Source organism: Capricornis sumatraensis, chromosome 1, assembly GCF_032405125.1.
Source record: "Capricornis sumatraensis isolate serow.1 chromosome 1, serow.2, whole genome shotgun sequence".
NCBI lineage: Eukaryota > Metazoa > Chordata > Mammalia > Artiodactyla > Bovidae > Capricornis > Capricornis sumatraensis.
This window is the reverse complement of record NC_091069.1, coordinates 106098717-106114611: the sequence shown is the minus strand read 5'-3', so window position 1 is coordinate 106114611 and position 15895 is coordinate 106098717. Positions and strand designations below refer to the sequence as shown.

Below are 15895 nucleotides of genomic sequence, written 5' to 3'. Positions count from 1 at the left end.
GTCTGGAAAGAGTGGAAACCTTAGTAATCCCCAGCTGCAAAAACTCAGAAAGTCTGGGGTTTTTAAGGTATACACACACTGACCTGAATACTCCTCAGTACTCCTGAGAGCACCAGGATTTTTCCAGCACAAAGTAATTATTTATATTGAAGTCTTGCTCATACAATCCAATATACTTAAGGAAGATATAAAGTATATCATGTTTTACTTTTTTTTTCTGTTTAAAATACACCAAATAACATTTGCACTTGAAAAGGTAGATGGCACAAAAGTCATATATTGAAGCCCTAACCCTCAATACCTCAACATGTGAGAGTGTTTGGAGAAAGGGACTTTAAAGTGGTGATTAAGTCACAATGAAGATGTTAGGGTGAGTCCTGATCCAATTTGACTGCTCTCTGTCTAAGCGGAAATTTGAATACACAGAGGAACCAAGGGTTCACATGCACAGAGGGATGATCGTACAAGGACAAAGCAGCAAGTAGATCTACAAGCCTACAAGTCTATAAGCCAAGGAGAAAACCCAAACAGACCCTTCCTTTGCAGCCCTCAGAGAAAACCAATCCTGCCAGCACCTCAATCTTGGACTGGACTGTGAGAAAAGTAAATTTCTGCTGTTTAAGCCACCAGTCTGTGGTATGTTGTTATGGCAGCCCTAGCAAACATTCTTTATGTTCAAAGATTTGAAATTTGTAGCATGTTTTATAGAATATTTTTTTAAACATCAGAAAGCAAAGAATGAAATTGAAAGCTTAATTCTTCTCTTTAAAAGGCAGTAATTCAAAAGATATCATTTCACACCCATTAGGAAGGCTCTTGGGCTTTCCAGGCAGCTCGGTGGTAAAGAATCCACCTGCAATGAAGGAGATGTGGATTCAGTCTCTGGGTCGAGAAAGTCCCCTGGAGGAGGAAATGGCAACCTGCTCCAGTATTCCAGCCAGAAAAATCCCATAGGCAGAGGAGCCTGGTGGGCTATAGTTCATGGGGTTGTAAAGAGTCAGACACAACTTAGCAACTGCACACATACACATAAGAAGGCTCTTATCCAAAACAAAACAAACAAAAAACAGAAAAGAGCAAGTTTGACAAGGATGTGGAGCAATTAGAAAAGTCGCAAGCATTGTTGGCAGAAATGTAAACCGGTGCAGCCTTTGTGGGCAATAGTTGATAATTCCTCAGAAAGTTAAATGCAGAAATAACATATAATCAAGCAATTTCACCCCTAGGTCTACACCCCCAAAGAAATGACAGCAGAGTCTTGAAGAGATGTCTATGCACTCACATTCATAGAAGCATTAACAATAGGCAAAAGGTGGAAGCAATCCAAATAACTATTAATAAAGGAATAAATAAACAAAATGTAGTATATACCTATAATAGAATATTATCCAGCTTTAAAACGGAAGGAAATTCTGATACATACTATACAACACAGATGGAAAAAATTTTTTCAACAAAGATGAAAAAATTATGCTAAGTAAAAAGAGTCAGACACAAAAGGACAGTGTGTGAAGTGCCCAGAGCAGACAAATTCACAGAGATGGAAAGAATAGTGGTTACCAGGAGTGGGGAAGGGAGAAATGAGGTATTACTGTTTGGCAGATACTGCTTCTCTTTAGGATGATGAAAATGTTGTGGAAATGGATAGAAGTGATCGTTGCTAAACACGGTAAATACACTTAATGTCACTGAGAAATTGTTATTTTAAAATGGTGAAAATAGTGAGTTTTTCCAAAGAAGATATATGAGTGGTCAACAGGCACATGAAAAGATGCTCAATATCACTATCACTAATCATCAGGGAAATGAAAATCAAAACCACAAGGATGTATTACCTCACACCTGGCAGAATGGCCATCATCAAAAAGATAAGAAATAACACGTATTGGTGAAAATGTGGAGGAAAGGAAACACTTGTACACTGTTGGTGGGAATGTAAATTGGTGCAGCCACTACAGAAAACAGTATGAAGGTTTCTCAAAATATTAAAAACTAGAACTATCATATGATCCAGCATTCCACTTCTGGATATTTTTCCAGGGAAAATAAAAACATTAATTTGAAAAGATATATGCACCCCTATGTTCACTGCTGTATTATTTACAGTGGCCAAGATATGAAAATGACCTAAGTGTTCATTAAAGGATGACTGGATAAAGACATGTAGCACATATACAATGGAATATTACTCGACCATAAAAAAAAATGAAACCTTGCCATGTGCAACAACATGTATGGACCTACAGGGCATCATGCTAAGTGAAATGACTCAAAGAAAGATAAATGCCATGTTATTTCTCTTACATGTGGAATATAAAAACCAAACAAATGAGCAAACAGCAAAAGGGAAACAGATTCACAGAGAATGAACAGGTGGTCGCCAGAGGGGAATAAAAGAAATAGGTCAGGGAGATTAAGAGGTAGAGCCTTCCAGTTGTAAAATAAGTGAATCACAGGGATGAAATGTACAACATAGGGGAAACACAATAATGTAGTATCTCTGTAGGTGACAGCAGAGATGAATGGATAAAGATATGTAGCACATATACAATGGAATATCACTTGGCCATAAAAAAGAATGAAACCTTGCCATGTGCGACAACATGAATAGACCTAGAGGGCACCATGTTTTAAGTGAAATAAGTGAAAGTCTGGTAACCAGATTTGTGATGGTATCATTTTGTAATGTACAGAAATAATGAATGCTATTATTATAATACATTGTGTACCTGGAAATAACATAGTGTTGTAGGTCAATTCCACTTCAATTTTTAGAGAAAGAAAAATAGTTAAAACTGTAAATTTTTGCTATGTATATTTTATGACAATAAAAATAAAGAAATACCTGAGAAAATGGAATGTCATAATCTCTGTAGAAACCAGATCTTTTTCTGTGGGAAGTTTCTGTATGTTCGACCTCTGAATCAAGGCTATAGTCTGAGCTATCATCACTGGATGGAGAATTATGCTGAAAGAAGGAAAAACCAAAACTGTTACATTTACAAAAGGAAGAAAATTTAACTAGTAACTGAATAACCTTGTTTCAACCAGAGGGGCCAACCAACAGATTATATCATCCTAGTAGGTTCTGAAGTATTAACTGAAAAATTCTTGCTCCAAAACACCACCTCCACCCCAGCTTCTCTAAAATTTTCTGAAGGAAAGTACATATTCCTCTTTTCTCAGAGATTTTATGGCAGCATTTTCTCCATCATCCCTTTGGCCCAAGGACTTCAAACAGAAAATATGCTCTCAAGGTATTTAAATTTAAGTTAATCTTAAAGAAAATAAAATTGGTTCCTCATCACCAAAAAGGTCCTAGAACACGAATTGAGTATGACTTATTATTTGTTTTTACATAAAACGGCTTTAGAGTTCTTAATCTATTGTATAAGTACCCTAAATCTAAAAGATACCAAAACATTCCAAATTATAAATATAAAACAAATACAATCCATAAAATTGAACAAAGATGAAATGCAAACCATAAGTAATTGATACTGATTGACAAATATCATGAATAAGTTTTTTCAAGTATGAATGCAATTTCACTCATTCAGATCACCAAATCTCCTCCATCTGGTCAAAATAATTACCTTCCCAGTTTGAGCATCCTCTTTAAAAATATTTTTTAAAGTTCTTATCAACAAAGACACTGGCTCTGTATTTCATCGTCCTTACATTTCCAGCATGAAGGTCTAGAACAAACTCAGTAAAAATGTGCCAAACAAAACTGAGCTCCTGATACTTGGACAGAAGGATCTGTTTTCCTCTATTCCATTCTTACATGCTCACTTAAGATGACTGTTTTCCTCTACATTGTTCTTAAATGTTATGGGGTTTAGTTTTGTGGTGCTGCTCTGTTTCTGTTGATTTGATACGTGATATGAAGATCTTTTTATAATTCTGCTCTGAAACACTTCAAGCTTAAGTATCTAATCTTTTTGGTTAGGATTTGAAATAAATATTATCGATTTAAAAGCCAAATTTGCTGTGTTATTAGCAGAAGCCAGCTCTGGCTAAAGAGAACACTTCTCATTTGAAGAACACTAAGAAGACTTGCCTAAGAAGAAGTTCAAACAAGGGCCTTGCTTCAGAAAGAGCCATCAGAGAAGAGAAGATTCTGCTGAAAGAAGAAGAGTCTTCAGGCTATCCCCCCAAAATGAGTCTAGAATACAGATTTAAGAAGCCATTAGGTAGGCTATTATTAAAAATATATACTATGTGGTTCATATATAGTAATAACTAAGAGTAATTATTAACTTGGAATTAGCAACTGGACTACATTAAAAATAGCTAGAAATAGAAGAGAGTAATTAAAATTATTACATTTTTAAGTGAAAAGGATAGTACACTTTTTATTTCAGAATTTTTGTGTTTCTTTTTTGGGGTATTGTTTAGTATCTGTTTAGTGTTTGAAAGTGTTCCTTTAATTTTGTTATTTTACTTATAATACACTGGTAGATTATTTCTTTCAATCCACTTGGTTGCTAAGTACTAAAGTTCAAGTCTAAATGATTGTTTTCTGTGGGACTCTTTAACAGCATGACACCACATCGTGGTGAGTAAAGAGGGCAAAAGATGGATAGTCAAGAGCTAATTAACAGAATGGCCACTTAGTGCACCCTTCAAATATTCAGTGCCAGAAAGAAATTAGAGACTTCAGTGACTTCCATGAACATGGCAGCCTTTTCATGCCTTTTTGCTTTTGTATTCTTTGTGTCTCTTCGGTCAACCGACTAATTCCTACCTGTCCTTCAAAAATCTACCACAAATGAAGAAAATAGTTTTCTGTTTCACTGTCTATTTTTCCATGTACCAGTATCACACTGCTTTAATGACAGAAGCATTAATGTGCTTTAATATGTTAGGGTCACCTCCTTTGGGGGTTTTCCTATCTATTCTTGGATGGTCGTTTTAAAGGTAAAGTCCACAAATTATTACTCCTGTCCTCAAGAGGTAAAGATTAATTCTTCTCCCTGAGTGAGGCCTAAACTTAGAAGCTTGTTTCTAGTAAATACATCTTGTCCAAAGTGCTTAGGTTAAGAAGACTGTAGCTGTCATCGTGGGTGCTCTCGCTTGCTCTCTCACTGTTGGCTCGCTTGCTTTGGAGGCAGTGAGCCAAACCGTGAGGACGCTGCTGTGACATGTAAAGAGGCTCACATGGTGAGGAGCTGAGGCTGCCAAGAGCCTCATGACTGAACTTGGAAGAGGAAATGACTGCAACCTCACAAGAAGTGCTGAGCCAGAATCACAGTTAAGCCATACCCACATTTCTGACCCACAGAAACAGAGAGGCAAACTTTCGTTGTTTTAAGCTTCTAAGTTTGGAGTAGCAATCTGTGCAGCAATAGTTAGCTAATACAGATTCTGGAAATGTGGTGCTGCCAGTACAAACACTAAAAGGCAGGACTGGTTTTGGAATCAGGGAAGGAATAGATACTGGAATGACCTTAAAGGAGCATAGTGAAAGCCTAGATCATCCTTAATGATCACTAGTAAAATTTTGAACTTTGGGGTAACTTAAAGGAAAGAGAGAGAGAGATCTTATTAAAAGTGAAGGGGTTTCCCTGGTGGCACAGTGGTTTGATCCCTGGTCTGGGAAGATTCCGTATGCTATAGGGCAATGAAACCGGAGTGCTACAAGTACTAAGCCTGTGCTCTAGAGCCCGGGGGCCATGCCTACTGAGACCATGCACTCTGGAGTCTGTGCTCTGCAAGAGAAGGCACTGCAATGAGAAGCCCGTGCACTGCAGCCCCAGCCGCCACTTGCGGGAACTACAGAGAGCCCATGCAGCCATAAACCCAGCACAATCAAAAGTAAATAAAGGAGTGGCGGCAGGGAGATCTCCGTTCTATAGTGCAGAAACCTGGCAACACCGTTACATTCAGTAAAACGGAAAGTAGGAAATAAGCCTAATGAACTAGTTACGATTTTCAAGCAAAATGTTGAAAGTACCTCTCTATGAGGGAAGATAGATAACTTAAAGGAAGAACTGTTAAAAAGGAACCAGGGCATGATGGTTTTAAAAGTTCTTGGCCTCAAAATATCTTTGTTTTTGCATCTCCTTTTTCTTGACTAGTTTGGCCAATAACTTATATATCTTGCTGATTTTTTATAAAACTGACTTCATATTTTAATTTGTTAAATTCTGCTTGTAACTTTAAGTTCTTCCTTTTTGTTTCTCTCTTTTCTGTTTTCTAGATTTTAATACCATAATACTTTTTCTTCTGATAATTTTTTAGTTATCCTCCATATGTCAAAGTTTTATCATTGTATTCCTGAAATTCTGCAGTTTTAATCTGTGTTCAAAGACATTTCTGGTTTCTGACTTTTATTAATGTCTTATTTTATTGCATTGTGGTTTGAGATTGCTCTTTATATTATTTCTACTCTACTGAATTAACTGGAGTTTGTTGCCTATGACATGGTCTGTTTTTGTGAGTATTCCAAGTATACTTGAGAGGAAGATATATTCTCAGGATTCAGAGCTTACTATATATTTATAATATTTCTTTAATATCCTTATCAACTCTTTATCCATTTGATTGAGGTCTTTGGAATAAAAGAGGTTACTAGTGTATCTCCTTTTATTACTATTCCTATTTCTTCTCACAGTTCCTATAGTTCCTACTTTATTAAAATTGATATTTAAGAGAATATAAAATATTAACAACATAGCTTCATTGTGAATTATAATCCTTAACATTATAAAATGCCCTTCTTTGCTTCTTTCAATGCCTTTTCAAAAAAATTTGTTTTTAGTTGGAGAATAACTGCTTTACAATATTGTGTTCTCTTCTGCCATACAATGTGAATCAACCGTAAGTATACATATGTCTCCTCCCTCTTGAATCCTCTCCCCTACCCACCTCAACACGGCACCTTGTTCAATACCTTTTTGACCTAAATTTGACTCTTCTGCCATACCCCTACAGCAGGCAGGATCTTAGTTTTCAGACCAGGGATGGAACCCATGCTCCCTGTATTGGAAGCATGGAGTCTTAACCACTGGACTGCCAGGGAAGGTCCTTGACTTTTTCATATATCAACACTATGACTTCTGCCTTCTCTTTCTTTGCATTTGCCTGGTATTTCTTTATCCATTTTTAAAAATCTTTCTCTTTTACATAGCTTAGAATTAGATTTTGCATTGTTGAGGAATGTATCTTTTGGTATTAGGAAGGTATTTGGTATTAGGTATTGGTATTTTTGTTTGAATTACTTCTTTCAGACTGCCTTTTCCCAATAACCTGAATCCCTGCCCCTTCTTTGCATATTATTTGTTTCCTAGAAGAACTAATGTTGAAATTAGGTAGTAACCTCTTCTTTTCTTTTCTCTCTTTCATTCTCAGGATAATAATTTGAGGTATATTTTTAAATTCTCAGTTAATAACTATAAAGCTACCAATAAAGTTATCTTGCTTACCATATATTCTTCTGCTTTTCCTGATACCTTCTATAGCCATTATGTTTCAATACATAATATTCTTCCCTGCTTATGTTCATTGTTTATTTTTAGTTTTATAGATAACTATGCAGTGTATATAGATCACTCTTGCTTTATCACTCAGTCATTTTGGATATCTGAACTTGTTCTCTAGTAGATTTTATGAGAAGGCTTATGACACTGTTTCCTATACAGTTTTTCTGAGGACATTATATTTGAAATTTGGTATGTACCTGGATATAAAATGCTTGGCTCACATTTTATTCAAATATGTTACTCCATGATCTTCTGACACAAAATAGTGACATCAAAAAAAATTTTTTTTAATCTGATTTCCCTTTCTTAAAAAGTGACTTGGTCTTTTTGCCTAAATGATCAAAGGATCCCCCTGCAAATTCTACTGATGCTGTCTGATCATAGTTTGTATTATTTTCGTAATTTTTAAAAATCATTTTGAAATATTAGGTTAAGTTTTTCGTGCTTTGTGGGCACTCTTTCTTTTCTGGAAGAATGTTATTCTCTCCATTTTCCTTTTTTTTTTTTTTAATAACAGTAACTTATATGGAAATGTGATCATGGTCCAATCTTGTTGCTCATTATCACAGGAAGAATGGACCAGGAAAACTGCCCCAGCTTCACTCTCATGTTGTTAACACGAAGCATGAAAAAATATGGCTGCATATGTTCTGAGATAAGCCACCCCTGCTCTCTAACTCATTTTTCTTTCCTTAGCCCTATTACTCTTGTCTTCTCCATCTAGATTCTATTCCCAGCAGCTGTCTCTTCAGGGTGGGACTCTGTTCTAGAAGAAATTTAGTTGACCAGCATTACGAGTTCATCAGACCCAGACCATTCCAGCACCATCCAGTTTTAGCTGGTCACCTTATACTCACACAGGAATTGGAAACTAGTACAGTCCCCTCTCGGTCTCTACTGAGGTTTCTCAGTTTGGCCAACAGGCTCTCCACATTCACTGGGGACTTTCATTTGAGATGAATACCTGTTGGTATCTGTTTTCTGGAAATTTCTTTACCTTTTCTCTGCTTCATTTCACACAGCTGCTGATCCTACTTTAGTCCTGAGTCTGTGGTTTAGCCTTATCCTTTTGTATTTTTGAGGTTTGTGGAGGTAACTTGTTACTTCATTTTTCGGTAGATGTTGCCAATGCATTTTTGGTTTTGCCATCCTAACTGCTCTGTTTTTATGGGGGAAATTCAGGGAGTTAAAAAAAATTACCCCACTACTACTGCCAGCTTTAGTTCTCTGTCAATATAAGTTCTCTCTGCTCAACCCTAACCCACATCATTCTGTATCTAGCACTCAACTATTCTCTTGATAGCATTTGGCTTTCAGTTGTTTCATGCCTCTCTCCTTCTCATTTCAGTGTAATCTCTGTAGGAGCAGAGACTGTTTCATTCACTACTGTAACCCCCAGCATACAGCACAGAGATTTCCACAGCAAGCATGTAGTAATACTTATGGATGAATAAATAAATAAATGAGCAAACAAGGCCAGTGCTGACAATCTACATCTGTGGAGAATGAAATTTTCTTTCCTTAAGCTTTCAGTATGCTTGCACACAATCTTCTATCAATTTAAAAGGTTTATTCTAATTTGTATTAAAATTTACCTTGATCATTTTTAAATCTTTAAGATATCTCGTTTAATCTTTAAAGTCTATTAAGCACATAAATCAAAAGATCTAATCCATGTATTTTATAAGAAAATAGGCAACGATTTATACTCTCTAATTTTCAGTGTAATGTTTACATTTCATAAAAATTTACCAAAGAAACAAAAAATAGATTCTAACTAACCTTATGCTTCTCACGTTTTCTCCTTTTGGACTTTTTCTTCTCTTTTTCTTTCTTGTGTTTTTTCCTTGATTTTCGGTAGGCTTTCTGATTTTTCTGCTTTTCATCCTCTTTTGCTTCCTGTTCCTGTGTTTCTTCAAATCCTGCATCATCTATTTCACCATCTTCTAATTCACCATCTTCTCTGTAAAAGGCAATGAAAATGTCAGTTTTCAAATGTCAATTCTAAAGGGAATACTATAGAAACATTTCCAAAAGGAAAGAAAAATGAGTCAAGATTTTAAGTTATACTCAGTAAGATTAGGGATTGGCCAATTTTCTATAAAGGGTTGCTACTGCTAAGTCACTTCAGTCGTGTCCGACTCTGTGTGACCCCATAGTCAGCAGCCCACCAGGCTCCCCCATCCCTGGGATTCTCCAGGCAAGAACACTGGAGTGGGTTGCCATTTCCTTTTCCAATGCATGAAAGTGAAAAGTGAAAGTGAAGTCACTTAGTCATGTCCGACTCTTCACAACCCCATGGACTGCAGCCCACCAGGCTCCTCCATTTATGGTATTTTCTAGGCAAGAGTACTGGAGTGGGCTATAAAGGGTTAGACAGTAAATATTTTAAATTTGCAGGCCACATATAGTTTCCATTGCAAATCCTTCTTTTTTAAAAACACCCTTCAAGAATGTAAGCAACAATTTCAGTAGCTATAGTTTGCCAAACTTTGATTTAGATTAAAAGCATTGACTCTCACCAAACAAATGAATGAATGCATAATGCAATACTGTCCAAAAGTAACACTGCAATAATTATTAGGTTGCTGCAAAAGCAATTGGGGTTTTGCATTGTTGAAATTTGCCATTTGATTTTGGAATACATTCTTAAGTAAATGTGGCTATGTTATACGTAATTTTAATGTGCATTTCTCACTTTATGTTTCTTTGGTAATGACTTATTGCTGCTTATTTTATATTTATTTCAGACTACGGAAATGATGTTAGACAAAAAGCAAATGTGAGTGATTTTCTTATTTTAGTTCAAATGGGTCATAAAGCAGTAGAGACAACTCACAACATCAACTATGCATTTGGACCATGAACTACTAATGAACGTACATGAAGTGGTGGTTCAAGAAGTTTTGCAAAGACGAGACCCTCAAAGATGAACAGCATGGCCATTGGAAGTTGACAATGAACAACTGAGAGCAATCATCGAAACTGATTCTCTTACAACTAATCAAGAAGTTGCCAAAGAACTCAACATAAACCATTGTATGGTCATTTGGCATTTGAAGTAAGTTGGAAAAGTGAAAAAGCTTGATAAGTGGGTGACTCAAATAAAAAAAAGTTATCGTTTTGAAGTATCATCTTCTCTTATTGTATGCAACAACAAACCATTTAAGTGTATTTTATATTACAATCGGCAACCAGTTTCATGGCTGGATTGAGAAGAAACTCCAAAGCATTTCCCAAAGCCAAACTTGCATCCAAAAAAATGTGATGGTCACTGTTTGGTGGTCCACTATGACTTAGGGCGAAACCATTATATCTGAGAAGTATGCTCAGCAAATCAATGAGATGCACTGAAAACTGCCACACCTGCAGACAGCCTTGGTCAACAGAATGGGCCCAGTTCTTCTCAGTGACAGTGCCCAACCTGACTCATGTCACACAACCAGCACTTCTGAAGTTAAATGAACTGGGCTATGAAGTTCTGCCTCATCTGCCATATTCAACTCACCTCTCACCAACTGACTACCACTTCTTGAAGCACCTAAACAACTTTTTGCAGGGAAAACACCCCCAAACAGCAGGATGCAGAAAATGCTTTCTCAGAGTTCATCAAACGCTGAAGCATGGATTTCTAAAGGAATAAACAAACTCATTTCGCACTGGCAAAAACGTGTTGACTGTAATGGTTCCCTTTTTAATAATGATGTATTGAGTCTACTTATAATGATTTAAAATTCACGATCCGAAACTGCAATTACATTTGCACCAACCAAATACCATCTACTAAGCTACCATAAAAAAGAAAAGAAGGAAGGACAGAAGGGAGAAATTAAAATACTTTAGGAAGCAAACATTCTAACTACTGGAAGGGATTTTTTATTTTTTTTGGCCCACAGACAGCTATGTATATTAGTTCTCATCGTAAAAGTAAACTTTAATAAGAAAATAAATTTTAATAGTAGATAAGTAATAAAACCTGAACCACAAAAGCAGAATACTTCAACTTGAATCTATAAAAAATATTCACAGCAAAAGCAAAAATCTACAAATTTTTATGACATTTTTATAGTTATAGAAGCCCAAATGTTCAATAACAGCATTTTAAAACGCAAATTAATCAACTGATCTACATGGAAGATGCGTGTGTGTTACTCGCTCAGTCATGTCTGACTCTTTGCAACCCCAGGGACCGTAGCCTGCCAGGCTCCTCTGTCGACGGAATTCTCCAGGCAAGAATCCTGGAGATTGCCATTTCCTTCTCCAGGGGATCTTCCTAACCTAGGAATCGAATTCACCTCTCTGTGGCTCCTCTTGCATGCAGATTCTTTACCGCTGAGACACCGGGAAGTCCTCCATCGTAAGTACTCCCCTAACAATTCTCAGTTGTTTATATCTGCACTCTGTAGATATTATATATGAATGACTTGCTTATTGTTTGGTGAAAGCAGAGTATGTGACTGTGTCTTTCATAGCTGTATCTCTAGGCTCTGCCACAGTGCCTTGCTGTTTACTGAATGACTGAATGGAAAATATCCATAACCCTTGCCATTTTAGAACAGGCACACAATATCACCCTAAGATGATTGTGAAGGCAGTGTTATTCTTCCCCAATTTCTATCATAAAATCAGAGGTATATGTCTAATTTAGGTTGATGTGAAAATTTCATGTGAGACAGGTTCAGCATACTGGCTATTTTAATTTTAAAAGTTTTCAGCTTTTATAATACTGTAATATCTTACAGCCTAAGAAAAATGAGTGCATATATTCACCAAAGGACAACTATAAGAAAGTTTTTAACAGCTTTAGTCATAATGGTAGGAAATTGTAAACCCAAATCTCCATCAACAAGTGAATGGATAAATAGTGCTTTATTTATATAATGGAATCCATAAAGCAAAGAGAAAATTAAATATTGTACCACTAAACACAATATGATGAATCTGCAGACATAAGCAAAAGCAGCAGACATAAGAGACTACTGTGTGATTTCATCTATATGCACTTCAAGAATAGGCAAAACTAATCGATGGTGACCTACGTTAGAATAGCAATTACCTCTTGGAGGTTTATAACTAACAAAAAAAGACTACTAAGGAGCTGTATAGTACAATAAAATATTCTCTATAGATGGTTACAATGATTACTTCATACACACGTGTAAAAATTCATCAAGTCTGAAAAATTCAATTAAGAACTGTGTGTTTTACTGTCTGTATGTAAAATTCTAAATGCAAATAATAAAACCTAGAGGTATGCATCCTTTCTTTTACCACCAGTCTCAACTGGCTTAAGCTCCTTGGTGTAACACCTTTTATATCTTCATATTTAGAATTCATATTAAGAATTCTGACTAGAGATACTGAAAATATTGAAGAAAGCAGGGAAGAAAGTAGGGGAAACCACTAGACCGTTCAGGTATGACCTAAATCAAATCCCTTATGATTATACAGTGGAAGTGAAAAATAGATTCAAGGAATTAGATCTGATAGACAGAGTGCCTGAAGAACTATGGATGGAGATTCGTGACATTGTACAGGAGGCAGTGATCAAGACCATCCCCAAGAAAAAGAAATGCAAAAAAGCAAAATGGCTGTCTGAGGAGGTCTTACAAATACCTGAGAAAAGAAGAGAAGCTAAAGGCAAAGGAGAAAAGGAGAGATACACCCATCTGAATGCAGAGTTCCAAAGAACAGCAAGGAGAGGTAGAGAGGCCTTCCTCAGTGACCAATGCCAAGAAATAGAGGAAAATAATAGAATGGGAAAGACTAGAGATCTCTTCAAGAAAATTAGAGATACCAAGGGAACATTTCATGCAAAGATGAGCACAATAAAGGTGAGAAATGGTATGGACCTAACAGAAACATAAGATATGAAGAAGAGGTGACAAAATACACAGAAGAACTACACAAAAAAGATCTTCATGACCCAGATAACCATGATGGTGTGATCACTCACCTAGAGCCAGACATCCTGGAGTGCGAAATTAAGTGGGCCTTAGGAAGCATCACTATGAACAAAGCTAGTGGAGGTGATGGAATGCCAGTTGAGCTATTTCAAATCCTAAAACATGATGCTGTGAAAGTGCTGCACTCAATATGCCAGCAAATTTGGAAAACTCAGCAGTGGCCACAGGACTGGAAAAGTCAGTTTTCATTCCAATCCCAAAGAAGGGCAATGCCAAAAATGTTCAGACTACCGCACAATTAACACTCATCTTATACGTTAGCAAAGAAATGCTCAAAATTCTCCAAGCCAGGCTTCAACAGTACATGAACGATGAACTTCCAGATGTTCAAGCTGGATGTAGAAAAGGCAAAGGAACCAGAGATCAGATTGCCAACATCCGTTGAATCATTGAAAAAGCTAGAGTTCCAGAAAAACATCTACTTCTGCTTTATTGACTAAGCCAAAGCCTTTGACTGTGTGGATCACAATAAACTGTGGAAAATTCTTAGAGATGGGAATGCCAGACCACCTGACCCGCCTCCTGAGAAACCTGTATGCAGGTCAGGAAGCAACAGTTAGAAGTGGACATGGAACAGACTGGTTCCAAATTGGGAAAGGAGTATGTCAAGGCTATATATTGTCACCTTGTCATATTTAACTTATATGCAGAGTATATCAAGAGAAATGCTGGACTGGATGAAGCACAAGCTGGAATCAAGATTGCTGGGAGAAATATCAGTAACCTCAGATATGCAGATGACACCACCCTTATGGCAGAAAGTGAAGAGGAAATAAAAAGCCTCTTGATGAAAGTGAAAGAGGAGAGTAAAAAAGTCGGCTTAAAGCTCAACATTCAGAAAACGAAGATCATGGCATCTGGTCCCATCACTTCATGGGAAATAGATGGGGAAACAGTGGAAATAGTGTCAGACTTTATTTTGGGGGGCTCCAAAATCACTGCAGGTGGTGATTGCAGCCATGAAATTAAAAGATGCTTACTCCTTGGAAGGAAAGTTATGACCAACCTAGATAGCATATTGAAAAGCAGAGACATTACTTTGCCAACAAAGGTCCGTCCAGTTAAGGCTACGGTTTTTCCAGTGGTCATGTATGGATGTGAGAGTTGGACTGTGAAGAAAGCTGAGTGCTGAAGAATTGATGCTTTTGAACTGTGGTGTTGGAGAAGACTCTTGAGAGTCCCTTGGACTGCCCGGAGGTCCAGCCAGTCCATTCTGAAGGAGATCAGCCCTGGGATTTCTTTGGAAGGAATGATGCTAAAGCTGAAACTCCAATACTTTGGCCACCCATGCAAAGAGTTGACTCATTGGAAAAGACCCTGATGCTGGGAGGGATTGGGGACAGGAGGAGAAGGGGACGACAGAGGATGAGATGGCTGGATGGCATCACTGACTCAATGGACATGAGTTTGAATAAGCTCCGGGAGCTGGTGATGGACAGGGAGGCCTGGTGTGCTATAGTCCATGAGGTCGCGAAGAGTCAGACACACCTGAGCAACTGAACTGAACTGAACTGAAAGGCTCCTGCCACTAAGCAGACGGACACAAAGGATCCTGCTACAAGCTACAGATTAGAAACTGAGTCTTCTGGAAGAAACACAAAAGCCTCAATAAAAGAGTATACAAGTACTCTGGAGGGATGATATTACAAAGATATTACTCATGAACACAGTTTCTTGGGATAAACTGTTCACAACAAAAAAGACATTTTTCAGAGTACACAACCTGACAGAAGTAGACTGCTTATCCTAGAACCAAGAGAACACAAATTCTAGATGCTTGAAAACTATCGCCTGTAGCACTTTTCCTGCTTTGTTCTAATTCATTCTGTCACTTCCTCCCTCAGCATGGATGATAATGCTGGGAAACTGCTCTGCACCAGCACCCCCCTGACCACCATACATGTCTCCACACAGGCAAGGCTTAATCACAGGCTGATGTAAGCCTGAGCAGGCACCCTGTGATCCTCCCAATTATGAAAAGGAAAGTGCTGCTGCAAGGCTATTTCTCACCTGCTTCCTTATTTGGAGGGAGGCTGCTGTAAGGCAATTTCTCATCCACCTTCCCTGGTTTCAGTGAGGGCTTAGATTTTCCACCTTGCCCACCTCCTATCATATAGCTGTAGACTAAGAAATTGCAAAGTTGCACTACAGAAACTGCTCCTCAGTGACACAGTGCCGTCACCCACCGTGCCCACGCATCTCTGTCCCCTTTGGTCTCAGTGTTACCCTGTCAGACAAGGGAGGTGAGGAGCTGACACCGTGCTAATCGGGCATGTGTCGTCTGCGTATAAATAAGCTGCCTGAATCTTACTTGCTGAAGCTGTAGCAAGTGTCACCAAAAGCTTGCTTGAGTCTGGGATTTGCCTGTGCCTACTCTGTTTCCTTCAACCTGTATAGCTTACGTATGATCCTCTAATGATTAAGCTTTAGCCTAAATCCCTA

At 37.6% G+C, this 15895-nt stretch overlaps 1 protein-coding gene across 1 annotated transcript in view; it reads right to left on the bottom strand.

The window, feature by feature from the left end:
• The window catches only part of ZC3H6 (zinc finger CCCH-type containing 6), a 70081-nt gene that overhangs the window by 31944 nt on the left and 22242 nt on the right, over nt 1–15895 (bottom strand). Inside the window, exons 2-3 of the mRNA XM_068973360.1 lie at nt 9270–9450; nt 2846–2968 (exon numbers count right to left, since the gene is read on the bottom strand). Of these exons, the coding sequence (XP_068829461.1) occupies nt 2846–2968; nt 9270–9450 (304 nt within the window). The remainder of the gene's footprint in view (nt 1–2845; nt 2969–9269; nt 9451–15895) is intronic.